The sequence below is a fragment of the Chiloscyllium plagiosum genome, unplaced genomic scaffold (assembly GCF_037043375.1).
Source record: "Chiloscyllium plagiosum isolate Xiang-an unplaced genomic scaffold, Cpla_swu_hap1 HiC_scaffold_2, whole genome shotgun sequence".
Classification (NCBI taxonomy): Eukaryota; Metazoa; Chordata; class Chondrichthyes; order Orectolobiformes; family Hemiscylliidae; genus Chiloscyllium; species Chiloscyllium plagiosum.
Window position 1 is genome coordinate 115,628,022 of NW_028270140.1, and position 26,775 is coordinate 115,654,796.

The 26,775-nt window shown below is 41.2% G+C and overlaps 1 protein-coding gene across 1 annotated transcript; it reads left to right on the forward strand.

The window, feature by feature from the left end:
• Window positions 1–11,247: 11,247 nt before the first annotated feature.
• Window positions 11,248–25,319, forward strand: LOC122559027 (cyclic GMP-AMP synthase-like receptor). Its single transcript, XM_043708147.2, has 4 exons — window positions 11,248–12,020; window positions 16,257–16,473; window positions 23,966–24,143; window positions 24,234–25,319. Exons 1-4 carry the CDS (start codon window positions 11,597–11,599, stop codon window positions 24,465–24,467), a joined length of 1,053 nt encoding a protein of 350 aa, XP_043564082.1. The 5' UTR covers window positions 11,248–11,596; the 3' UTR covers window positions 24,468–25,319.
• Window positions 25,320–26,775: the final 1,456 nt, after the last annotated feature.

Below are 26,775 nucleotides of genomic sequence, written 5' to 3' on the forward strand. Positions count from 1 at the left end.
ATTTGTAGCTCGGGTGCTCATTGTTGTGGTTCTGTTCGCCGAGCTGGGAATTTGAGTTGCAGACGTTTCGTCCCCTGTCTAGGTGACATCCTCAGTGCTTGGGAGCCTCCTGTGAAGCGCTTCTGTTGCAGGAACCGGAGTTGTTCGTATGTGGCACTTAGGCGGTTGGCACAGGATTCCCATTTCCTGGCTTGTCTTAGCGTCTCTCGCCCGTAGGTGTTCAAAGTTTGTGAGAAGATTTGTAGCTCGGGTGCTCGTTGTTGCACTTCACAGGAGGCTCCCAAGCACTGAGGATGTCACCTAGACAGGGGACGAAACGTCTGCAACACAAATTCCCAGCTCGGCGAACAGAACCACAACAATCAGCGTTTTCTCTTGAAATTTGCTGTTGACTGATTTAGCTTCTTCCTACATGGATACTGTAAGCTGCACACCATGCTGCTGAAAAATGGTTAACTTATTAACTTTTGAGGCTCAGCCCACGTACATGGTCAGTGGTGTTCCCAAGCTCGAATTGGTTTGGCGAGTCAAGATCAGTTTCTGATTGGTTTCTTAAGGGTAATGGTCATCTCCTGATATCAATTCCTGCTTCCTCCTGACTGGTTCCCACAGTGTCAGTAATCTGTAGGATTGTCCCTCTTATAGTTTATTCCCAATCATTACATCAATTTTTTTTTTCAGAGATAACTGGGCACTTCATTGTATTGGTGTCTGCTTATTTGAGAGCATGTAATGCCAAATTTAATGATTAGTGCTTGTGCTTACTTTCCGAAATACCCAATTAACATAGACAAGATATTCTGTAGCATTTCTGTTAAAGCAAATGTTTATCAGTATGGTAGAGTATGTTTCATAGTGACTGTCAATGCAGGGAATGCAGTTAATTAGAACATAGAACATTACAGCGCAGTACAGGCCCTTCGGCCCTCGATGTTGCACTGACCTGTGGAACCAATCTGAAGCCCATCTAATCTACGCTATACCATTCTCATCCATATGCCTATCCACTGACCATTTAAATGCCCTTAAAGTTGGCTAGTCTACTAAAGGGCTAGTCTACTACTGTTGCAGGCAGTTCGTTCCATGCCCTTGCTACTCTCTGAGTAAAGAAAATACCTCTGACATCTATCCTGTATCTATCACTCCTCAATTTAAAGCTATGTCCCCTCGTGCTAGCCATCGCCATCCAAGGAAAAAGGCTCTCACTGTCCAACCTATCTAACCCTCTGATTATCTTATATTCAGCTCTCAACCTTCTCTCTAACAAAAACAGCCTCAAGTACCTCAGCCTTTCCTCATAAAGCCTTCCCTCCATATCAGGCGACATCCTAGTAAATCTCCTCTGAATCCTTTCCAAAGCTTCCACATCCTTTCTATAATGCAGTGACCAGAATTGTACGTAATACTCCAAGTGTGGCCGCACCAGAATTTTGTACAGTTGCAACATGACCTCGTGGCTCTGAAACTCAATTCCTCTACCAATAAAAGCTGACACCCCATATGCCTTCTTAACAACCCTATTAACCTGGGTGGCAACTTTCAAAGATCTATGTACCTGGACATCGAGCTCTCTCTGCTCATCGACACTACCAAGAATCTTACTATTAGCCCACTATTCTGCATTCCTGTTACTCTTTCCGAAGTGAAACACCTCACACTTTTCCGCATTAAACTCCATTTGCCACCTCTCAGCCGAGCTCTGCAGCTTATCTATGTCTCTCTGTATTCTGCAACATCCTTCTTCACTATCCACAGCTCTACCGACCTTAGTGTCATCTGCAAGTTTACTAACCCATCCTTCTATGCCCTCATCCAGGTCATTTCTATAAATGACAACAGTGGACCCAAACCAGATCCTTGCGGTACTCCACTAGTAACTGAACTCCAGGATGAATATTTCCCATCAAGCACCACCCTCTGTCTTCTTTCAGCTGGCCAATTTCTGATCCATACTGCTAAATCACTCTCAATCCCATGCCTCTGTATTTTGTGCAATAGCCTACTATGGGAAACCTTATCAAACGCCTTACTGAAATCCATATAAACCACATCAACCGCTTTACCCTCATCCACCTATTTGGGGACGTTTCTCAAAGAACTCAATAAGATTTATGAGGCACAACCTACTCTTCACAAAACCATTTTGACTATCCCTAATCAATCCTCTCGAGGTGATTATAAATCCTATCTCTTATAACCTTTCCAACACTTTACCCACAACCGAAATAAGGCTCACAGGTTTATAAGTTCCAGGTTGTCTCTTCTCCCCTTTTTAAACAAGGGAACAACAGTTGCTATCCTTCAGTCTTCTGGCAGTATTCCTGTAGACAATGACGACATAAAGATCAAAGCCACAGGCTTGGCAATCTACTCCCTGGCTTCCCAGAGAATCCTAGGATAAATCCTCTCTGGCCCAGGGGACTTATCTATTTTTAAACTTTCCAGAATTGCTAGCACCTCCACCTTATGCACTTCAATCCCAACTAGTCTGGTAGCCTGTATCTCAGTATTCTTTGCAACCACTTTGTCTTTTTCTAATGTGAATACTGACAAAAAGTATTCATTTAGTGCTTCCCCTATCTCCTTTGACTTCAAGCAAAACTTCCCACTACTATGGTTGATTGGCCCTAATCTTACTCTTGTCATTCTTTTATTCCTGATATAGTATAGAAAGCCTTAGAATTTTCCTTGATCCTATCCGCCAATGATTTCTCATGTCTCCTCCTGGCTCTTCTTAGCTCTCTCTTTAGGTCAAAACTAATTTAAAAAGATTATAACTTGGCACATAGTCTTCATCTAATTCAGAGAAGACAAAGTTACTTCATAAAATTCATAAATGGCGTAAAGATGATCAATGTTTAAAAGTTGAAGTTGCAAGAAAATGGAGGGATTTTCAAATGAGAAGAGGTTGAGTAAGGTGGGCTTCATAGAAGTTTAGAAGAATGAGATGAGACCTTATTGAAACATACAAAATTCACTCAATAGGCTTAATGGAGAAAGGTTGCTTTCTATTGTGGAGAGCTTAGGACTAGAGGTCAGAAACTCAGAGTAAGGCATTGCCCAGATAGGACAGAGATGAGGACGGATTTCTTATCTCAGAGGGTAATTACTCTGAGGAATTATTTATCACAAAAAAGCTAGATCACCAAGAGAAAGGCTGCAGTAGTGAATATAGTGGATTCTTTCTTGATTATATGTTTTTTGGAAATAAGTCCCTTGATTAAACTTAAACTATAAGCCATAGCTATTAATTTAAGCTGGGGCAGTGTTTGTAGAGAATAAGACGATGTTATTTTCTGGGTCTGTAGATTGTGAAGGAGCAAAAATGGCCTTTGCAGTGATATGTACTCGTTGTCAGATGTGGGAGTTTAAAGAGAGTTTAAGGGTTACTGCGGATTATATCTGCCATAAATGCTGTTGGATGTAAATCTTATCAGATCGAGTGGATCGGTTGGAGAGACAGATAGAAGCGATGAGGAATTTGCAACAGCAACAGTATGTGATGGATGGCAGTTATAGGAAGGGGGGAAAGTCTCAGATACAGTCACATAGATGGGTTAACTCCAGGAAGGGTAAGAGAGGTAGGCAGCTAGTACAGGAGTCTTTTGTGGATATACCCATTTGAAACAGGTATGCTGTTATGGAAAACGTAGGGGATGATGGATTCTCAGGGGAACGTGGCACGAACAGCCAAGTTTCTGGTATTGAGACTGGCTCTAATGCAACGAGGGGTACGTCAGCTTCCAAGAGATCAATTGTGTTGGGGGATTCTGTAGTCAGAGGTACAGACAGACGTTTCTGTCGCCAGCAGAGAAAAAGCAGAATTGTGTGTTGTTTCCCTGGTGCCAGGATCAAGGATGCAGAGAGGGTGCAGAGTGTTCTCACGGGGGAGAGGGGCCAGCAGGAGGTCATTGTCCACATTGGAACCAACGACATTGGAAGGGAACAGATTGAGATTCTGAATGGAGATTACAGAGAGTCAGGCAGAAATTTAAAAAGGAGGTCCTCAAGGGTAGTAATATCTGGATTACTCCCAGTGCTACGAGGTAGTGAAGGCAGGAATAGAGCAGATGAATGCATGGTTGAGGAGCTGGTGTATGGGAGAAGGTTCACATTTTTGGACCATTAGAATCTCTTTTGGGGTAGAAATGACCTGTACAAGAAGGACGGATCGCACCTAAATTGGAAGGGGACTAATATACTGGCAGGGAAATTTGCTAGAACTGCTTGGGAGGATTTAAACTAGTAAGGTAGGGGGGTGGGACCCAGGGAGATAGTGAGGAAAGAGATCGATCTGAGACGGGTACAGCTGAGAACAGAAGTGAGTCAAACAGTCAGGGCAGGCAGGGACAAGGTAGGACTAATAAATTAAACTGCATTTATTTCAATGCAAGGGGCCTAACAGGGAAGGCAGATGAACTCAGGGCATGGTTAGGAACATGGGACTGGGATATCATAGCAATTACGGAAACATGGCTCAGGGATGGGCAGGACTGGCAGCTTAATGTTCCAGGATACAAATGCTACAGAAGGATAGAAAGGGAGGCAAGAGAGGAGGGGGTGTGGCATTTTTGATAAGGGATAGCATTACAGCTGTGCTGAGGGAGGATATTCCCAGAAATACATCCAGGGAAGTTATTTAGAACTGAGAAATAAGAAAGGGATGATCACCTTATTGGGATTGTATTATAGACCCCCCAATAGTCAGAGGGAAATTGAGAAACAAAATTGTAAGGAGATCTCAGCTATTTGTAAGAATAATAGGGTAGTTATGGTAGGGGATTTTAACTTTTCAAACATCGACTGGGACTGCCATAGAGTTAAAGATTTAGATGGAGAGGAATTTGTTAAGTGTGTACAAGACAATTTTCTGATTCAGTACTTGACCTACTCTTGGGAAATAAGGCAGGGCAGGTGACTGAGGTGTCAGTGGGGGAGCACTTTGGGGCCAGCAACCATAATTCTATTCGTTTTAAAATAGTGATGGAAAAGGAAGGACCAGATCTAAAAGTTGAAGTTCTAAATTGGAGAAAGGCCAATTTTGACGGTATTAGGCAAGAACTTTCGAAAGCTGATTGGAGGCAGATGTTCGCAAGTAAAAGGGATGGCTGGAAAATGGGAAGCCTTTAGAAACGAGATAGCAAGAATCCAGAGAAAGTATATTCCTGTCAGGGTGAAAGGGAAGGCTGGTAGGCATAAGGAATGCTGGATGACTAAAGAAATTGAGGGTTTGGTTAACAAAAAGAAGGAAGCATATGTAAGGTATAGACAATATAGATCGAGTGAATTCTTAGAAGAGTATACAGAAAGTAGGAGTATACTTAAGAGGGAAATCAGGAGGGCAAAACGGGGACATGAGATAGCTTTGGCAAATAGAATTAAGGAGAATCCAAAGGGTTTTTACAAATATATTAAGGACAAAAGGGTAACTAGGGAGAGAATAGGGCCCGTCAAAGATCAGCAAGGCGGCCTTTGTGTGGAGCCACAGAAAATGGGGGAGATACTAAATGAATATTTTGCATCAGTATTTAGTGTGGGAAAAGATATGGAAGAAATAGATGGTGACATTTTGCAAAATGTCCAGATTACAGAGGAGGAAGTGCTGGATGTCTTGAAATGGTTAAAAGTGGATAAATCCCCAGGACCTGATCAGATGTACCCGAGAACTCTGTGGGAAGCTAGAGAAGTGAGTGCTGGACCTCTTGCTGAGATATTTGTATCATCGATAGTCAAAGGTGAGGTGCCGGAAGACTGGAGGTTGGCAAACGTGGTGCCACTGTTTAAGAAGGGTGATAAGGACAAGCCAGGGAACTATAAACCAGTGAGCCTGACCTCGGTGGTGGGCAAGTTATTGGAGGGAATCCTGAGGGACAGAATGTACATGTATTTGGAAAGGCAAGGACTGATTCGGGATAGTCAACATGGCTTTGTGCGTGGGAAATTATGTCTCACAAACTTGATTGAGTTTTTTGAAGAAGTAACAAAGATGATTGATGAGGGCAGAGCAGTAGATGTGATCTATATGGACTTCAGTAAGGCGTTCGACAAGGTTCCTCATGGGAGACTGATTAGCAAGGTTAGATCTTATGGAATACAAGGAGAACTAGCTATTTGGATACAGAACTGGCTCAAAGGTAGAAGACAGAAGGTGGTGGTGGAAGGTTGTTTTCAGACTGGAGGCCTGTGACCAGTGGAGTGTGTTGGGGAGATTTCACTGGGGTGTTTAATGTAGGGCTAGGGAGGGTGACACTAGTTCTGCAACAGACACTTCGAGTTCCAGCCCTGAAATGGTTAACAACGCCAAGCGAGCTGCTGCTGGCGACTGCATGACTACCTGGCTGGAGCTTGTAAGGGATATGCATAATGTTAATTAAATCTTGGAGCCTGTAAATACCAGCCAGTATCAATTGCCCCATCGAAACTCGGGATTAATAAAGAAACCGATCGGAATCTGTAACTGTTAGACAAGTGTGAATTGCTCCATCGGAACCTGTAACTGTTAAGTGTGAATGGCTCTATTTAAGTCTAAAGTTGATAAGTGTAATTGTCAATTTAGTTAAACTGAAACTATTGAAAATGGCTAGCCTGTCAGACGCATAGTAATTCCTTGAAACAATAAACTATTGAATACGGGATCGGAACCGCTCCCGGGGATGGCTGAGCCATTGTCAAGCACAGCAGGAGCTGGACAGGCACTTCGATGCGGCCAATAGGAGGATGGATCCCCAGCGCGCGCAGATGAATGGACCAATGGGGAAGGCGAACTGATCGGGGACTCCAGGCAGCGCGAAGTATAATTGTGTCAAGTTTGAACGAGAAGAGAGAACGCCTTCTCCAACGAATGCATGCTTGTAGATTTGTTGTACCAGTTAAGATTCTGTGAATAAACGGCTGTCTGCGTCTAACCATAGTTGCCAGTGTGAGTCTCTCCTTCCGAAAGAACACGCAAAGACGGGACCCCGCGGGTCCGTCTTAACAAGTGCCACAAGGATCGGTGCTGGGCCCTCTAGTTTTTGTCATTTACATAAATGATTTGGATGCGAGCATAAGAGGTACAGTTAGTAAGTTTGCAAATGACACCAAAATTGGAGGTGTAGTGGACAGTGAAGAGGGTTACCTCAGATTACAACAGGATCTTGACCAGATGGGCCAATGGGCTGAGAAGTGGCGGATGGAGTTTAATTCAGATAAATGCGAGGTGCTGCATTTTGGGAAAGCAAATCATAGCAGGACTTATACACTTAATGGTAAGATCCTAGGGAGTATTACTGAACAAAGAGACCTTGGAGTGCAGGTTTATAGCTCCTTGAAAGTGGAGTCGCAGGTAGATAGGATAGTGAAGAAAGCATTTGTTATGCTTTCCTTTGTTGGTCAGAGTACTGAGTACAGAAGCTGGGAGGTCATGTTGCGGCTGTACAGGACATTGGTTAGGCCACTGTTGGAATATTGCGTGCAATTCTGGTCTCCTTCCTATCGGAAGGATGTTGTGAAACTTGAAAGGGTTCAGAAAAGATTTACAAAGATGTTGCCAGAGTTGGAGGATCTGAGCTATAGGGAGAGGCTGAACAGGCTGGGGCTGTTTTCCCTGGTGCGTCGGAGGCTGAGGGGAGACCTTATAGAGGTTTACAAAAATATGAGGGGCATGCATAGAATAAATAGACATGGTCTTTTCCCTGAGGTCGGGGAGTCCAGAACTAGAGGGCATAGGTTTAGGGTGAGAGGGGAAAGATATAAAAGAGACCTAAGGGGCAACGTCTTCACGCAGAGGGTGGTACGTGTATAGAACGAGCTGCCAGAGGATATGGTGGAGGTTGGTACAATTGCAATATTTAAGAGGCATTTGGATGGGTATATGAATAGGAAGGGTTTGGAGGGATATGGGCCGGGTGCTGGCAGGTGGGACTAGATTGGGTTGGGATATCTGGTCAGCATGGACGGGTTGGACTGAAAGGTCTGTTTCCATGCTGTACATCTCTATGACTCTTTGACTCTAGGCAGGAAAGTGGAATTGAGGATTATCAGAATCGGCGTATTTCTGCCCCAATATTTTATGGTCTTATGGACAGACTTACAAAATTCAGCATGACACTTTCAAATGATACAAGTTCCTAATTCAAAGAATTATATAATTATAAAAACTGTTTGCAGAGAATGGGTCATCAATTCACAGAATCAAAGGGTACATATGGTTGTTATACATATTGAAAGAAAGAAATTACGTATTTTTAATTTTATTTGAAATATGAGATGAGTAATATTCAAAGAGATAATGTCATGGTACGAAAAAGCCTTACATTTATATAGCAGCTTTCACTATCTCATACGTTATCTCTTAGACAACTTGCTATGCTTTTCCGCACTTTTTTCTTCTTTTTATTCATTCCAAATTTCATTCCCACAGTGGATTATTATCCAATGTTTGTTGGAAGTGTAAACACATAGTGTAACATAGAGGATTTACCAGGGTCTACTTGAATTATAATTTCCTCAAAGTAATAAAACAATTTGATCAAGGTAGGATCTTTCCAAAGGAGGCTGGACAGTATCAAGAAGCTATTTCTTTAGTATAATGTAATAATGTTGAAGATCACTTTATCTTGATCCTTTGGATTTCAGGAGAATACCCATAAAACAGTTCACAGACCTGATCAGTTTGGATGCACTAAGACTGAGAAACACTGACAAAAAGGAAAAGCACAGGTCTGGTTCATGACAAAGAATGGGTACGAGATCCAACATCCCATATTCTATTGCATTCCTAATCTTAATTATCCTGGTGTGGAGAGCATTCATACCAGAAATCTCACTGTAAGCAGAGAAAATGGCTAGTGATTCTTTAAGTTCCCAGAGCAGAGCTTCATATAGTTGGTCAGTCTGCACCTCTCTGGACTATATTCAGTGTACAGATAAATAAGGAAAAGAAGGCTCCTCCTGGAAAGATATGTTTGAGATTGCTAGAATCCTCTGTTCAGGTAATTTATTTTTAATGAATACAATGTCTTTCCTTCAATAGGCTCATTGATTGATCAAAATATAACTAATAATGCAAGATTCTGAAGGTTGAATGCAAGGGGTGGGGAGGCACATTTTAGTGTTCCTGTTGCTCCCCAGTCAAGGAGCCAAAGAGCAAATTTCAGAAAGAAAGACTTTGGAGGATTTGAGCTATGGGTAGAGGCTGAACAGGCTGGGGCTGTTTTCCCTGGAGCGTCAGAGGCTGAGGGGTGACCTTATAGAGGTTTACAAAATTGTGAAGGGCATGGATAGGATAAATAGACAAAGTCTTTTCCCTGGGGTCAGGGAGTCCAGAACTAGAGGACATAGGTTTAGGGTGAGAAGGGAAAGATATAAAAGGGACCTAAGGGGCAACCTTTTCACGCAGAGAGTGGTACGTGTATGGAATGAGCTGCCAGAGGAAGTGGTGGAATCTGGTACAATTGCAACATTTAAAAGACATTTGGATGAGTACGTGAATAGGAAGAGTTTGGAGGGATATGGGCTGGGTGCTGGCAGGGGGGAGCTAGTGTTGGGATATCTGGTCGGCATGGACGGGTTGGACCAAGGGGTTTGTTTCCATGCTGTACATCTCTATTTGGGAGAATATTAAACCTGAATTTCAAGTTAAAGTTGAGCTTTGAAGAGAACATAACTTTCTCAGACATGAAAATATCAAACCAATAAATTGATCATTTTAAAAATAATTTATAAAGATTCATAAAATGTGTATATTAATTACTAGAGCTGACACAGTTATTTTGCCATTTAATTTAAAGCAAAGCGAGAGAAAGAGAATGGTGGAAAGGGGAGTAGGGCTAATCTCAGCACTTGGGTTTATCCATCATGTTTGCCTCTGGTAATGCACATTCTTTCAGTTGGCTTCAACATAATTCATATAAGAGTAGGGGAGAAGCAGGTCCTATTTTAGCCTCTTCTCCCAGCCCAAAATGAGAAGGGGGCGAGTGTGTGTAAGTGCATACACATACTGACTCACACACACCCTCTGAATCATACTCAGTCACTCACGCTCACTTGCACACACACATTCACTCAGTTTCCTCTGATTTCATAAAAGATCGCTCTTTGTGTCTTACCAAACCTGCCATTTTTTCCATCTCTACCCAACCCCTATAATGCACCTATTACCCAATTCTTACCCTATCTTACCACTCACTTTTCCTGGTACAACTTGCCTCTCACTGGTTATCTGGCTAAAGACTAGCAAACCTAGCAGCTATATATTTTTAAAAGCATGTAGTGCACTTGGAAAAGCATTGACAATCTGGCATTGCCCCTCACCAGCAATGTAATGACACAACAGCCACAAAGTTACACTGCTCACATTGCTAACGCAGCTGACATTCCCTCACACTTACAACCCCATCTCTCACCCTAATCACCACACAGGCTACCTGTGCTTAGCTCCATCTAAATATTGTCTCCAAGTCAGTTATATTATGTCTCTATTTCCCATTAGACACTCAAATCTTGTCATTGGCCATCCAGGGGACATCACACACTGGCAGGCAATCAGACAACTCCAAACATGAGGTTTTAATCACATCTACCAAAAGAAAACATAAATGAATAGAGGGGGTAACTCACCTCCACAATGCAAATCAACTGCTGGCATCATAACCAATAACCCAGTATCTTCACCATTGCCCTTGAAAGACTGCTCCTATTCCCCCAGGTCCTCGGCATCTAACCCATCGCCTGCTCTAATTGTGCAGAGTACAGCATGCCAGGAGGATGTGGTGGCATGTGACATGGATTTAAATCCCTACCCACAGCAGATGGTTACAATCCAACACCAGTAAAAGAAGATGGAATGAGAAGTTAGCCCAATCAGCTGTGATTGTTGTAAAAACCCATCTGATTCACTAATGTCCTTTCGGGGAGGAAACCTACTAATCTTACTTGGTCTGATCTACATGTAACTCTTCACCGAGAGTAATGTGGTTGACTCTTAACTACCTTCTGAGCAACTAGAGATGGATAATAAATATTAGCGTAGACATTGACATCTACAGCCTATGAACAAATAAAATAAACTTCTAATCTGACCATAGGAGCAACCCATCCTCCACCATCATTCTGAACATATCAAATTTTACTGTATACCACTTCATCTTATGGTATCAAAGTTCAGTAACAGAGTAAGGCGATTGTGAAAGAGTCCACACCTCAAAAGGGGCCATTTGGCCCGATTGGTCCATTCTGAAACATTGTTCTACAGTAGCCTCTGAACTCTCCCTTTAACTCTATCACATTATTCTATTATTTCTCCCTCAAACCTTCACCTGGCTTCTCTATATATGGCCCTAAATAACCCTATCAGTTAATTTCATAGTTTGATCAGTCTTTGTGTAATCAGGTTTCTCCTGAAATCCCGATTAGATTTAACTTTGTTATGACCTTATGAAGCAATGTACAGTAACTAGTGCTGTGCAGCACAGTCGAAAGCACTTTATCAGCAATAGCTCTGTAGACAGGAAGTCTAAATACTTCCTTCAACAATCATCTGTTCGCGTCAAGAGTTTAGAGCAAACAAAACTACAACCAAAAGGTTCAGAATTATTGTAAAGCGAACTGAGTTAAAATGGAATTGCGAATCCATGCAATGAGTGAGGCTCTGGAAGAGCCTCTGCAGAAATATTACACAGATTTTGTGAAAATGGAGCCAGGCGAAAAGGTTAAGAAGGTCACTTTACAGCGGATGCTAAAACAGCTTCTGGAGTTTATTCACAGTCAAGACGATTTGTTTGCGGACTATTTTATCCAAGTGGGAAGTATTGCTGACGGAACCAAAGCCGAGGCTGTCGATGAGCTTGATGTCCTCATTCCCTTGCGGAAGGATAAACTCCGGGTTACTGCAGTTGACCAAAGTCTGAATTTATTTTCCATCGATGAGTATGTCGATGGAGATTGGAGGTGCCTTTCTCACGATGAAACTATCTCGAGACTGTATGAATTGGTACGCGACTACAAAGAGAAATATTACAAGGACGACCCTTACTTTGCAGGTAAAAACACAAGTCCCTGGCCTTACCTAAAAACCTAGTTCAGCCAATCAGTATGAAGGGTAATGAGTAAATATACTCGAATTTAATGATCAAGTCAGTGCCAGTGGACCAGTTGATTTAATTAATTTGGGTAAAACACTGGAGAATGTCTATTCACACCAAAAATCTCACAGGATGGTGAAAAGCATTTGGACCCTTTGGACTACAGGCAATATGTGACTGAGTCAGAAAAAAAGAGAACTGATGCTTCGGAAAAAAATTGAGAACTATTGTCCAGATGTCCATTTGTTTTGTGGGAGTGATTTTTTTTTTGTCTTTTCTTAGTCTCATTAATTGATCAGAGTAAAACTGTAAGGGAGAGGATTGTGTGGGTGTAATGCTACTGGAGGAAATGGTAATTCACCAGTTGTTTGCCTGAACTTTTCACCCGAGGGGTCACATTACAGATTTTATTTGTCACATTCAAGGGATCATTGACCAAATTGCAGAAAGATAGAGTTTGGCATAACATTAAACTTGTATTTCAAAGTAAAACTTGGGGTGTGCGGAAAACATAACTTATAGAGTTGTACAGTGCAGAAGCAGGCCCTGTGGTCCAACCAGTCCATGCTGCCCATAATCCCAAACTAAACTAGTCCCACCTGTCTGCTCCTGGTCCATATCCGTGGGCGGCACGGTGGCACAGTGGTTAGCACTGTTGCCTCACAGCACCAGAGACCTGGGTTCAATTCCCATCTCAGGCGACTGACTGTGTGGAGTTTGCACGTTCTCCCCCTGTCTGCGTGGGTTTTCTCCGGATGCTCCGGTTTCCTCCCACAGTCCAAAGATGTGCAGGTCAGGTGAATTGGCCATGCTAAATTGCCTGTAGTGTTAGGTATAGAGGTAAATGTAGGGGTATGGGTGGGTTGCGCTTCGGCGGGGCGGTGTGGACTTGTTGGGCCGAAGGGCCTGTTTCTACACTGTAATGTAATCTAATCCCACCAAACATGTATTTATCTAAATGTCTTTTAAACATTATAATTGTACCCACATCCACTACTTCCTCTGGAAGTCCATTTCATACATATACCACTTTAAGTAAAAAAAATTACCCCTTGTCTTTTTTATATCTTTCTCCTCTCACCTTAAAATGGGGCCTCTAGTCTTGAAATCCCCCACCCTAGGGAAAAGACATCTGCCACTCACATTATCTAAGCCCCTCATGATTTTATAATCTATAACGTTACCCCTCAATCTCCAGTGCTCCAGTGAAAAACATCCCAGCCTATTCAGGATGTCTGGTAACTCTAACCTTCCAGTCCCAGCAACATCTTGGTAAACCTTTTCTGAATGCTTTCCAACATAATAATATCCTTCCTATAACAGGGCAAAAGAAAAATGAAAGCTCATTTAAACAGATCATTTAAAAATAAGCTATTATGGAGATAACCATTAGAAAGTGACAATTAAGTACTGGAATTAATTAATAAAACAGATTTTTGTCTTCTCATTTAAAGCACAGCCAGAGACTGAAGCTGACTAGATCCCAATCCCAGGTAATTGCTAAGCAGTTGGATCCAACTATCACTGACCTTATTCCTGAAGGGCCACACTCCAAGCTGGTCTAGCCACGCTTCATGTGAGACTAGGGGTGAAGCAGGTTGCCTTTGAGCCTATGTTTTCTTCCTCTCCCGGCCCAGTATGTGCATAGGTTTTAGTGGAGTGAGCTGGAGGTGGCTGGGGAGGTGGGAGTGCATATATGTGTCTCGCACAGAATCTCTCGAACACATACAATCTCACACAGATTCATAGTCACATGGACAGTCTCACATGGACAGACTCACATACTTGCTCAGAAACACACTAAAACAAAGTGACAAGTAGACTCACTCCCACACACAGACTCACTCACTCAAATGCAGTCTCATTCACTCACAGACTCACAGAAGCAGACACACATGAGATTTAATTATACACACACAGTCACTCTCTCACATACACACAGACGCACACTGACAGGGACCACCTCACTCACAGAATGAACACACAAACTTCCTTTATGGACCTATTCGCTTATTTATACATGCATACAAATAACTTCCCACCTATTTGAGTGTCATTTGCAAACTTACCGATAGTACATTCATTTTCCTCATTTAAGTTATTAATTTATATTGTAGGTAATCGTGGCTATAGCACTAATCCCTCCACCATTCCACCAGTTACAGGTTGCCAGCCTGAAAGTTCCTCCCTATATCAACTGTCTGTCTTCTGTTAGTTAGCCAATCTTTTGTCCATGCTAATATACTACTCCCAACACCAAGGGCTCTCAATAGTCAAACACCTTCTAAAAATCCAGATATATTATGTCTACTGCTTCCCTTTTAACTAACATCCTCCTCAATATCATGGGTTTGTATCTTATAAAGTGAGATTTATGTGTGGTACCTCATTGAATGCCTTTGGAAATCCAAATGGATTATGTCTACTGGTTCCCCTTTATCTATCCTGCTTCTTACCTCCTCAAAGAATGTTAGTAATTTTATTTTAGGTATGATTTCCCTTTCATGAAGTAATATTGACTCAGTGATTAGATTGTGGTTGGAATCTTGTAGGGTCTGAGCAATGTGGGCTGTCGTGAGGTTTGTGCAAGAACTGAGCAAGCAGTCAGGCAAGATCTATCTTGTTGTTTGGAGCAACTCATAGCATCTTTTATGTATTTGCCAAGCAGTGAGCTGTGTTTCTCACTAGTTGCCAATTGAGAGGGAGTTGTTAAACATTTTATTAACGTTGCAATTTGCCCCAATAACATTCAATTTCTTATTTTACCAAGCAAACTAGACATCAAGAATTCTTGACATGACAGTCAGAGTGGGTACCCGGCAACTACAGTTCACTGCTGGCTGTGAGGAACCTCCATGTGGCTGAGCACCAAACAGCATCTCAGTCACAATCCATGGCCACCAGCTAAAAACTCCCTTCGTCTACGAATATTTGGCAACTCCTCGTGGCCATTGTGGTACCTCTCGAATCCACTTGCAGAACACTCAGGAAACGTAGACCTGCATTGCAGCGCATACCAGCAACTAACATTGAAAGGCTACAGCACGAACTCTTTTTGTGCAATGACTGGAACCCAGCTTGTGAACTGGACCAGGTTGTATTCCCAACTCACTTGCTGTGACTCATGTCGTGCCTGCCTTTGAGGCTCACATGCCTTGAGAATTAGCTCAGTCTCACACAACCAGGCAGCTTGCAATTTTGAGAGCAATCCTCATTCAAGATGGGTGTACATCTTCAGAGGTTGCTGGAAAAGCTCAGCAGAAAGGGCAGCATCTGTGAAAAGAAATCAAACTTAACCTTTCGAGTCCGGTGGCCTTTCCTCAGAACTTGCAGGAAGGGTCACTAGAGCCAAAGCATTAACTTTGGTTTCGCTTTCAGATGCTGCCAGATCTGCTGAGCCTTTCTAGCAACTTCTGTTTTTGTTTCTGATTTACAACATCTGCAGTTCTCTTGGATTTTTGGGGGTGTACATCTTGCTGTATGGCAGCTTACTCAGCAAACACACTGTATTTGCAGCAAGCAAGCTGCAATGTCTCAAAGTCTTAGGTTTCCCCAGGTTCAGGGGGGCATCTGTCAGTCAGCGGTCTGACACAGTAAGTCAAGGGCAGACCTAATATCAATCCAGGTATTGGCCATGGTCAGACATCCCACTGGGATGTTCTCAGGTAGGGCCTGCATGCCTGGATCACATTTAGTTCTGTAGCTTCCTCACAGACACTCAGTTCTGGGTGGTATCTCCTCAGGACTGTCTGGTTTGGTCACTCAAGGGAGGCCACTCTGTCCATTCAGAAATGAAGTGGGAAGAGTGTTAAAGGAGCTGACAAGGAGGGACCTGCTGTGGGAAGGAAGCTTAAAAACCATTCATTGGAATTGGGGGCTGCAAGCTGGAAGGGAAGGATGATGCCAGTTGTGAAGAGGAGCAATTATGTTTCCAAATGGGGAATGTAGTATGGCATGGATGGGAAACAGGTCAATATGGAAAGAGGATTCATCCATGATCAGGAGCACCTTGGCTTCCAGGGAGGTGCAGTTATGACCTATATAGCATAGGGTTGGAGGGAGGGGGAGTGTAGGGAAATGACTGATACTCAGATCTGAATCCCCTGTTATTCATATCTTTCTGAAAGTGTCATATATTGGGATGAAAGGCTTGATATCTTATGTATTTAACTAATAGTAAACTTCTGTTAATAGTTAAGAAAAACACGATCACAGCTACAGCTTTGCCTCTGAAGATCGACTGGATAAAAATTGATTTGGTGCTTTGCATTGAAAGTGCCCTTCGGTTCTCTAATGTGGAATGGCCTTTTCCAAAATGGCTGAACGGTCAGTCCAAGTGGCTGACCTATCAACAACAAGAATCTGTCAGAAAAATGGGGATAGACATGACATGTCGTGGAATACATTGGAGGTAAATGAAACAGTTGTATTTGCCACATCAAATTTTGTTTGATTTTATTGAAAATAGTAAATTGGTAATGTTAGTGGGATATGATAACTTTTGCACTGTGCATGCTGGGAGATTACTTGCTATAATATCAGTAAATAATAATAATGGTGAGTTTGTGAATGTTTTGAGCTACATCCACTCAAATAGATAAAAAACACTCTGTAGAGGCATTATAGGTTTGTCGTGATTCTGGAGAATGCACTTAAGGCTGTGTAACGTCATCAGAAAATAAAAATGTAAGATATAGAAGCAGGAGTAGCTCCTCAAACTTGCAGTCATTCAATGCAATGCAATACAATCTGATCTCCTCCTTCAACTTCATTTTCCCACCAATATCCTTTGTTTCTGTTAGAGCTCAAAACTCTGTCTCTCAGTTTTAAATAGAATCAAGAACATAGCATCCATCAGCTCTGGGGTAGACCATTCCGAAGATTCATCATCCTCGGAATGAGGACATTTCTCATCCCAGTCATGGATCAGCTCTTAATCATGAGACTTTGCCCCATTTTCTGGATCTCCACTCAAGGGAAACAAGCTTTCAGTGTCTACCTTGGCAACCCCTTTCACAACCTTGTTTTGTCTCACTGAGATCACCTTTCATTCTTTGAAACTGCAGAGAATATAGCCCAATTCACTCAACCTCCCATAAGAGGATAACTTTCTCATGCCAACAATCATTCTGGTGAACCTTCTCTTTAACAACTCCAAGACAGCTCTATCCTTCCTTTGATGTGGAGACAAAACTTTGTATGGTTTCCCCAATGAGGTCTCAGTGTAGCCCTATACAATTGTAAGAAAATTTAATTATTCTGTTACAATCCCAGAGAAGATTTGCCAAATTTATACCGTAAGCCTGGATGAGACTGCTAGATTTAGTTTACGACTTAATTTGAGTTCAAAGTCAGCAAAGTTTGAAATCCTAGATATTTATTAAAGAAAAAAATGCATGTTTTTGAACAAGCAAAATAAGCATTACCAGGCAAATGATGAAAAGGAAAACAATGTACAATATACTTGTACTCTAGCACCAGAATTAGCATGAGGTAACAAACAAACTCTGGTTGAATATATCATTTACAAAGTATATCAAATAGCAGGGACAATCAAGACAGATTCTGTGGATTTCTCAGCAACCCATCCAGATTTAGCAACCCTGTGAGACACTAAACCTCTTTAAACTTTACCTCAGAGCATTCCATCCTTATTACTGAGCAGAATCAAATGTAAACATTTACAGCTGCCAACTTCAAACACACAGAACAGAAACTGATTTATCACAATTTCTGTATTCAAATTCCTTTGCAAAAAAGGCCAACATTTCATTTGCCTTCCTAATTGGTTGCTGTTCCTGCATGTTAATTTTCTCTATTCCTTGAACAAGTAAAAAAAAATCTACAAGCATCAACATTTTGAATTTTAATACCATTTTTAAAGAAGTTCTGCTTTTCTACTATTAGAAAGTGAATAGCCTCACATTACAAAATTAAAAACAGAAGAATTGAAGATGGAGTAACTCAGGAACAAAAGCAGAAGTTGCTGGAAAAGCTCAGCAGGTCTGGCAGCATTTGTGAAGAAAAGTCAATTCTAAGGAAGGGGTCACCAAACCTTTGAGCCTCACATTATCATTAGTTCATGGTCCTCTGAAATTACTTTGGGTTATTTTATTTTATCTTCATTCCTTTTGTGTAATAAACTTCTGTTTTATTGTTAATCAAATCTCTACATTGTGTGCTTTTCTTTCAGTGAAAGACCACCTTATCAAATAAAAACAAAACAAAATAGGATCTATCAAACCAAATTACAGACTGGATTCTGACTGGTCTAGTAAAAAAGTTGTCTGAGATCATAACATTAACAGAACGGAATATGGAGTCCAAAAGCAGATAAAAATTAAAGAAATTATAGTCTCTGAGTCAACCGTGAAAAGTAGATATTAGATTATCAGCTGACCATTACAGCTGATGTTACCAGTAACATTGGTAGGTGAACAGTTGATGTTGAGATTCTGGGCTTTGCAAGCTGATTGAACTCTTTCGTCCTGGTTCCTTTCAACAGACATTGGTTGGCAGCTCACAGAATGAGACCTATTTTTTACTTTTTTTTAAACTGCATTGTCGGGCTGTTTAGTGATGATTCTAAAAGCTCTGAACGTCACAGCACATCAATCCACATAATAGGACATTAGGACATTAACAGTCACTGACCAAGGTTGAAGCTATTTTTCTATTTTAAGTAGCTTTTTGCTATCAGTAAACTTGTATGCATTAATTTTAATCTCTTTATATAAGTCTTTAACAGAGCTTACCAATAACTGAGGCCCCAGTATGGATTCTTGTAACATTTCAAGAGCTACAATCTTCCAAATTGAATACATCCTGTTCACCCTACTTTCTACATCCTGTCATTGACCAATCCTCCATCGATGATAATGCATTACCCTAGCTCCATATGCTCAAATCCTACCTTATATCAATCAGTGTGATTATGGTTATTGGTGGTGATAGTGGTAGGAATAATTTTTAGTTACCAATGTTGCATGCAAAGTTTATCATAATGTTAGTTAAAGTAATTTAACAACAATTTTTCCTATAAATGTATGGGCCTTTATTCTTTCATGGGATGTGGGATTGTTGGCAAGATAGACATTTGTTGCCTATAAGTAAGTTAGCTCGCTGAGCTGGAAGGTTTGTTTTGAGATATTTCATCACCATACTAGGAAACATCTTCAGTGAGAGTCTCCGGTGAAGTGCTTGGTGGTATTCTTGAGTCTCTATTTATCGGTCTTAGTTTCTTAAGGTGGGTGATGTCATTTCTGATTCTTTTTCTTTCAAGGGAAGGTAGATAGGGTCTAAATTGACATGTTTATTAATGGAGTTCTGGTTCGAATTCTTGTGTGTTCTTTGTTTCGCCTGTCTTTGGATGTGTGTTTTGTCCCAGTCAAAGTTTTTTTTTGTTGCCTATCCCTAATTGCTCTTAAAGTAAGTGGTTTATAGACTATGTCAGAGGACTCTTCAGAGTGAATCACATTGCCAAGTCTACGGAATCATACATGGGTAAAGATGGCAGACCTCCTTCTCTAAAGGACATCAGTGAACTAATCAACAAGCAACAATGGTTTCATGGCCATAATAATAAGCTTTTAATTGCAGAATGATTAATTGATTTTAGTTCTGCGAGTTGTCTTGGTGCATTCAAACACATGCCCCAGACCATAACTGTGGACCTTTAGATGAGAGTCCAGTGGCATTAGTATTATCTACCACTGCCCATGATTGAGTGCTAATGTGCTCGATGTTATGAGCAACTCATTTAGAATGACTTGCATTTAATTTATAAAAATATTCCAAGGCCATTCACATTCGCACAATCAGATCAATTTCTCCCTCCTATTTCCCATCTACATGCTGCTCCTCAAAAACATCACCTAAAAAATACTTTCACATGTACACTGATGACACTGCACTGTTTCTAAACTATCCAATTGCCTTTCCAACACCTAATACTGGCTGAGCAGAAATATCCTCCAGATAATTATTTGGAAGATTGAAGCCATTGTCTACCAACCCTGTCACCAACTCTCTTCTCCACTTACCAACTTTGTCGCTTTCCTGAACGACTCTAAGAGTCTGAGGTAGACTAGGTGTAATTTTGGTGTCATATCATCCACATACTCAGTATCACTAAGATCCCTTGTTTCCTTCTCCATAATATAATTGTACCCCACACTGCCTCAGCTCATCTGTTCCTGAAAACCTCATCCACGGCATTTCTACCTCTACACTTGACTATTCCAACTCCTAACTGGTTTTCCAAGTTCCATTCTTTGCAACTTAAAGTCAGCCACACTTTGTGACCGATATTCTACTTTGTACCAATCATCAATGAGACATGTTCTTGTTTACCTACATTGGCTCCCAGTTAAGCAACACCTCCTTCAACCTGGTTTTCAAATCACTTTACTCCAAATTTCTGTTATCTACTCCAGCCATATCATCTTCGTCTAATTCTGATCTCCTGTGCATCCCAATTTTAACAGCTCCACCAGTGATAGCCATGTCTTTTGCAGCCAGAGACCTGAGTGTTTGAGATACCCCAGACAAAACCTCTCTCTATGTCTTTTAAGAAGATGACCAATCTGTTGGTCATCTCTCCTAGTATCTTCTTAACATGACTTTGTGTCCAAATTTGTTTTAGAACATTAGAACTGAAGATATTTCAGTATAATGAATTGCAGACAACACAAAGCTGGGTAGGAGGGTGAACTGTGTGGAGGAAGCAAAGTTGCTTCAGTGTGATTTGGATAAACTGAGTGAGTGGACAAATGCATGGCAGATGAAGTATGATGTGGATAAATATGAGAGCAAACTCAGGAAAGTATGTTATTGTCTGAATTGTATTGGATTGGAAAACAGACCTAGGTGTCCCTGTGCACCAGTCACTGAAAGTAAGTATACAGGGTCAGCAGGTGATGAAGGTGGCAAATGATATGTTGCTCTTCATAGCAAGAGCATGAATGTCTTTCTGCAATTGCACAGGGCTTTGGTGAGAGCTTACCTGAAATATTGTTTGCAGCTTTGGTTTCCTTACCTGGTGAAGAATGTTCTGGCTATGGAGGGAGTGCAACAAAGGTTTACTAGATTGATTCCTGAGATGGCAAGAATGATGTATAGAGTTTGGATTTTTAAGACTACATTCACTGGAGCTTAGAATAATGAGAATCTATAATCTAAGAACCTATAAAATTTTGACAGGACTAGACACGAAGACTGCAGGAAGGATGTTCCCAATGTCCAGGAAGTCCAGAACCAGGGGTCACTATATAAGGATAGGTGGTAGGCCATTTAGGACTGAAATGAGGAGAAATGTCTTCCACAGGTGAGCATATCACAGAAAGGGGTTGAAGCCAAAACATTGAATGTTTTCAAGATGAGTTAGATATTAACGAGTTTTGAGAAGATTTGGAGCTCAGGTTGAGGTTCTGGATGTAGGTTTGCTCACTGAGCTGGAAGGTTAATTTTCAAATCTACATCCATGAATTAGATATACTTGTTAGGGTTAAGAGATTAAAAGGTATGGAGCGAAAGTGGGAAAAGGTACTGAGTTGGATGATCTACCTCAGTGATATTGAATGGTGGAGCTAGCTTGAAGGGCTAAATGGCCTATTCCTGCTCCTATTTTCCGTAGATCTATTTTAAAGACATTTTATAATGAACAGTTTTTTGTTGTCTTTGTCTATACGTGCGACACTGTTTTAATCAGAAAGTGTATTTGCGCTCACTGAATACCCAGCGATACCTAGTTAGAGCTAGGTTTTCCTTACTTAGTTAAAGTTAAAAATCACACACACAACATCAGATTATAGTCCAACATGCTCCGAAAACTCGTACTTCCAAATAAACCTGTTGGACTATAACCTGGTGTTGTGTGATTTTTAACTTTGTCCACCTTGGTCCACCGCGTGGGGTGGGGACAAACAAGGTATTTAATTCAATCCCTGAAATTCAGGACACCGTAGACCACCCTACTGTGCTCCAACACATCTTGTCTGTTTTCTAGCTGTGTAGGATTGTCCTCACTTGCTTCTAATCTTTGTTATATGAACACAGCCCAAGTATCTTCAGTAATTGGTGGGCGGCACGGTGGCACAGTGGTTAGCACTGCTGCCTCACACCGCCAGAGACCCGGGTTCAATTCCCGACTCAGGCGACTGACTGTGTGGAGTTTGCACGTTCTCCCCGTGTCTGCGTGGGTTTCCTCCGGGTGCTCCGGTTTCCTCCCACAATCCAAAAAATGTGCGGGTCAGGTGAATTGGCCATGCTAAATTGCCCGTAGAGTTAGGTTAAAGGGGTAAATGTAGGGGTATGGGTGGGTTGCGCTTCGGCGGGTCGGTGTGGACTTGTTGGGCCGAAGGGCCTGTTTCCACACTGTAAGTAATCTAATCTAATTGTGAGGATTACAAAACATATATTACAGAAACAGATCATTCAGCCCAACTGGTTCCATGCTAGGGCTTATACTTGTAGGAATGAAACCCTGTCCCCCTCACCCTGGGCCAAAGACTCAGGAGGCAGGTAGGATTCAGGCACGTGGCAGTCTTTCTTCTTATTCACAACGCTCCACCTGCAAAACCTCTTCAAATCCTGCTTTGTTATTCTATTCGTGATTCTGCTGCACCTTGTCTTCTGGCTGTCTTAAGGAGATACTCCCTATTACTCACCTAGATGCTGTTCGTCAGTAACACTGTTCGCAGGTATGGGGTCAGCTTACTAATTACACTGAAGACCCCCAGCTCTGCGCCTCTCTTAATCCCTTCACTGCCTCTGTGTTGTAGAACACATGACAGCCCTTTCGTGCAACACAATGAGTTGTAATTACCTCCAGCTAGAAATTAAGAAGTCTGAATCTCTAGTCTTGGTCAACTTCACAATCCAAATAGGACTGGAATAAATTCTAACCTTTCCCCAAACACTGTCACAGATTCAACCAAACCTGTTAAATCCAAAACTCTCAAAGCTAAATTCTGATAATCAAAAAGTTGTCTACTTACATCTTCATAACTTTGCCTAATTCTCTCTGCCTTAACATATCTCCACTAGAAATTTCATCGCATTTCAATGTTGATCTCTCATCAACGACTCTGCATAAACTCAACTTATCTAACTGACCATATCTTATTGGCACCAGTCTCAGTCACACAATATCATCACTAAAAACTTTTGATGCCAACCCTCCAATACTGCATACTGTAAATGTCTAAGTCTCATATTTAAAGCCTTCCCTATCTCTGTACTTTCTCAGGCCTATAATTTTCACTTCACACTGACCTTGTGAATCTTCTCTCCTACTCCCTAGCTAGGTTCTATGGTTTGAGTCGAAAAGTGTGACATTGGAAAAGCACAGCAGGTCAGGCTGCATCTGAGGAGCAGGAGAGTCAATGTTTCAGGCATAAGCCCTTCATCAGGGATTCGCCTGCTCCTCAGATGCTGCCTGACCTGCTGTGCTTTCCAGTGCCAAACTTTTTGTCTTTAATCTCTAGCATCTGCACTCCTCACTTTCTCCTAGTCTATGGTATTGCGTCCATTTCCTTAATCCCCTCTTCACTATTATTGGACTTTTTAAACATTCTTCTTAAAAGCCACATTTTTTAGTTAAACTTTTGTTCAAGTTATATCTTTGTTTGTCCTAGGATCTATTTGATTGCTCCTTTGCAAAGCACTTTGTGTTTTTGTTCTTACATTATGGGTCCTAAAAAAGTACAAGTTATTGTTGTTATTGATTCCTTCTTTTAATCTTAAAAGTGTGGGTAATTAACACATTCAAAGACTGACTTTGCGGTAATTAGAAATTGATTAATGCCACAATTACAGAACCAAATCGTATAGTCATTCAGTAAACAATTCTAACCAGATGATGCATATTGCAAAATTACCAATTTGCATTTTTGTTTCAAAAGGCCATCCTTCTCAAGGATCGATGCCTACTTAATTGGTAAAATTGATAGCAAAGGTGGTTATCGAAAAAAAGCTTTCAAAATCTTTAAATCTCTCAATGGCTACAATTGGACAAAGGATCAATTACGCAAAGACTACCAGGGAAAGAGCCAACCTTTTCTTGGGTCCTTCATGACGAAGGTAGGTTTTTTTTACTCATTTTTACTCATTTTACTCATTTTAATTAACAAATCACCTTGTTCATGTTCTCACTGTTTCTCTCCTTTGCAGATTCTCTATTTACATGCGAGAGAAAAGTATCCAGAATCTCAGCACTGGAACTCTCTGGGAAAGTCGTTTTGCAACTTCTTGGATGTTTTAAACCAATGCTGTAATGAGAAACGCCTGGATCATTATTATCAAACCAACAACAACCTCTTTGAATATGTTGCTGGGGAAACCTTCCTGTGGTTACAAGAAAACATCTGCAATATTCTACAAAATCCAGAAGAAGAGCTTTCTTAAACTGTTTTGTAAAAAAATGGTTTAAATTAAATACCTGCTCTAAAGGAATATATTAGACTTTAGTTAATTAAAGCAAATAAAGCAATTAAGTAATTAATTTGTTAACTAATAATTCATTTGTAGCAAACTAGTTGCTTTAACTAATTTGCTTTAATTAAATGTGTTGTTTATCATTTGTAAACCAACTGCAGCTAGGATTGCATTGGGCATTTCCCCCACTCAGCTACCTTAAAGTAAAAGTCAAGGCAGCATCGTCTTACCAGATCATAGAATCGCTACCTCATTAGGGACACAGCTGGTGGTAGTTTAACCTGAGGTCACCAAACCTCAGGTGAGGGGAGAGGCTGAGATGGAGAGTCCTTTATGGGAACATCAGCCAGTGTAGGAATTGATCCCATTCTGCTGGTATCACTCTGCATTGCAAACTAACTGTACAGCCAACTGAGCTAGCCAGTCCTTTCATCTGCTATAGCTCTGGAAATTATTAGAGAATGCATAAAGTCAATGTTACAACAAATAATTGGGAGATTCACTATATTATTAACCAAACCCTAATGCTCCCACTTGTAAAATTCGTTTTTTGTATTATACATCAGGCTGAATTTACCTGCAGTAATCCAAAATCCAATATTGGGATCCTTTTTGAGGCCTGAATCCAAAATAGTCTCCAATGGTATGATTTTACATGAAGTGTGCTCTTAATAAGGCTGTTACACTGTTCTATTTCTTTCTTCACGTTAAACACAATCAATTATTTAACAACACTGTAATCAGATCTTTATCTTTAACAAGCTCATAATACAAAGTTCAATGACAGTACTCAATTCATTAAACTAATGTGATTCCACTTGATTAGATTTGTTTTATTGTTGAATTTGTGGCTCAGATGGCAGGACCATGCTTTGCCCTTCCACACTGACAGCAGTGTTTGTTCAAAACACTTACACTAATTCAATATGATCTTTGCACTAGATGCATGCTCACACCAAATTACAATACATTAAAAGAAAAATTATGCAGGTTTCATATATTGTGCACCAAGAAGATACACTCATTTTCATTGCAATCTCTCCCAATGTTTCTGTTCTTATTAGTATATGTCCAGATAACATGTTCCAGAACCCTAAAACATGAAAAAGATCCTAAAGACTTTTCAGTTCCTTAGCTCCTCAATCTTACCATTTCAGAAGAAGTGAAAGCTGATTTAACTTATTGTGTGCTCATCCCATAAACAACCCTGGGATTGAGCCTGAGAATTTGCATATCCATATCCACCTCCACATTTTTTGTTCAGTCAAGAATAGCATAGGTGGAGAGCCGATGAGAGGGCAGTCAGCAGTCCCATGATGAAAGGTTAGTGCTGCTAAGGCAGAAGGGTAAGCCTGAGACTGTCCAAAAACCAACTAAAAATTTAAAATGTAAAAGAATGCTCATAGGTGTTATGCCCAAGAGTCATCTAGACTTGAAATGTTAGCTTGCTGTCTCTCCATGGATGCTGTCTGGCCAGTTGTGATCTCCAGCATTTGTTATTTTCAATCCACTTCTGGATTGGTTAACACCTTGGTTGCAGCTTTTTCAACCTTGTGATTTATTCGTTGAACCTTGCAGTGAGAGGCAGTACCACTTGCCCTCTGGGCTGTTCACGGGAGATCATTTCTAAGCGGCTGCCCATCTTCAGACTCACCCATGCACTTTGATGTGATGAAAATGCCATCTATCTCTGAAAGTGACCCATAATTGCAACCTTCATTGACTTAGTTTGCCGTCCAACATGGTGGGTAATTCTGATTACAGCTACCTCTGCAAACTCACCGACAGGGAGAGGACAGCAGCATGGGGATGGCACAGCATGGTCGATTGCTTATTTTCCAACGACACAAGCCCCCACCCCCACTCCCACCTCACCACCAGAATCTGATATATGAGGCTGCATAAATTCTAGCCATTTTCTTTCACATAATAATAGTAAATTATTAGAGCCTTTATCAAAAGCGTGGACCAAAGAACTGGACTGCAGGGGTGAGGTAAGAAATACTGCAGTTGAAACCAAGATTTGACTAAATCCGATGCCTCCACAATCTCTTTAGCTATCTCCTCACCCAAGTGATGGGAACTGGGGGAAAGCTCTCCACTGGTTGGAGTCATACCTGGCGCAGAGGAAGATGGTTGTGGTTGTTGATTAGTCATCTCAGTTCCAGGACATTTCTGCAGGAATCCTTTAGAATGGCATTCTTGGCCAAACCATCTTTCGAAACTTCACTCATAAATTTTCCTCATCCTAAGGTCAGAAGTGGGGTTATTTACTGAT

What these genes read in the sequence shown, in the direction of transcription:
- LOC122559027 (XM_043708147.2), top strand. Translation starts at nt 11,597, where the DNA reads ATGGAATTGCGAATCCATGCAATGAGTGAGGCTCTGGAAGAGCCTCTG. An exon ending in TGTCGTGGAATACATTGGAG is followed by an intron (nt 16,474 to 23,965) that starts GTAAATGAAACA and finishes TTGTTTCAAAAG; the next exon opens with GCCATCCTTCTCAAGGATCG. An exon ending in TTGGGTCCTTCATGACGAAG is followed by an intron (nt 24,144 to 24,233) that starts GTAGGTTTTTTT and finishes TCTCCTTTGCAG; the next exon opens with ATTCTCTATTTACATGCGAG.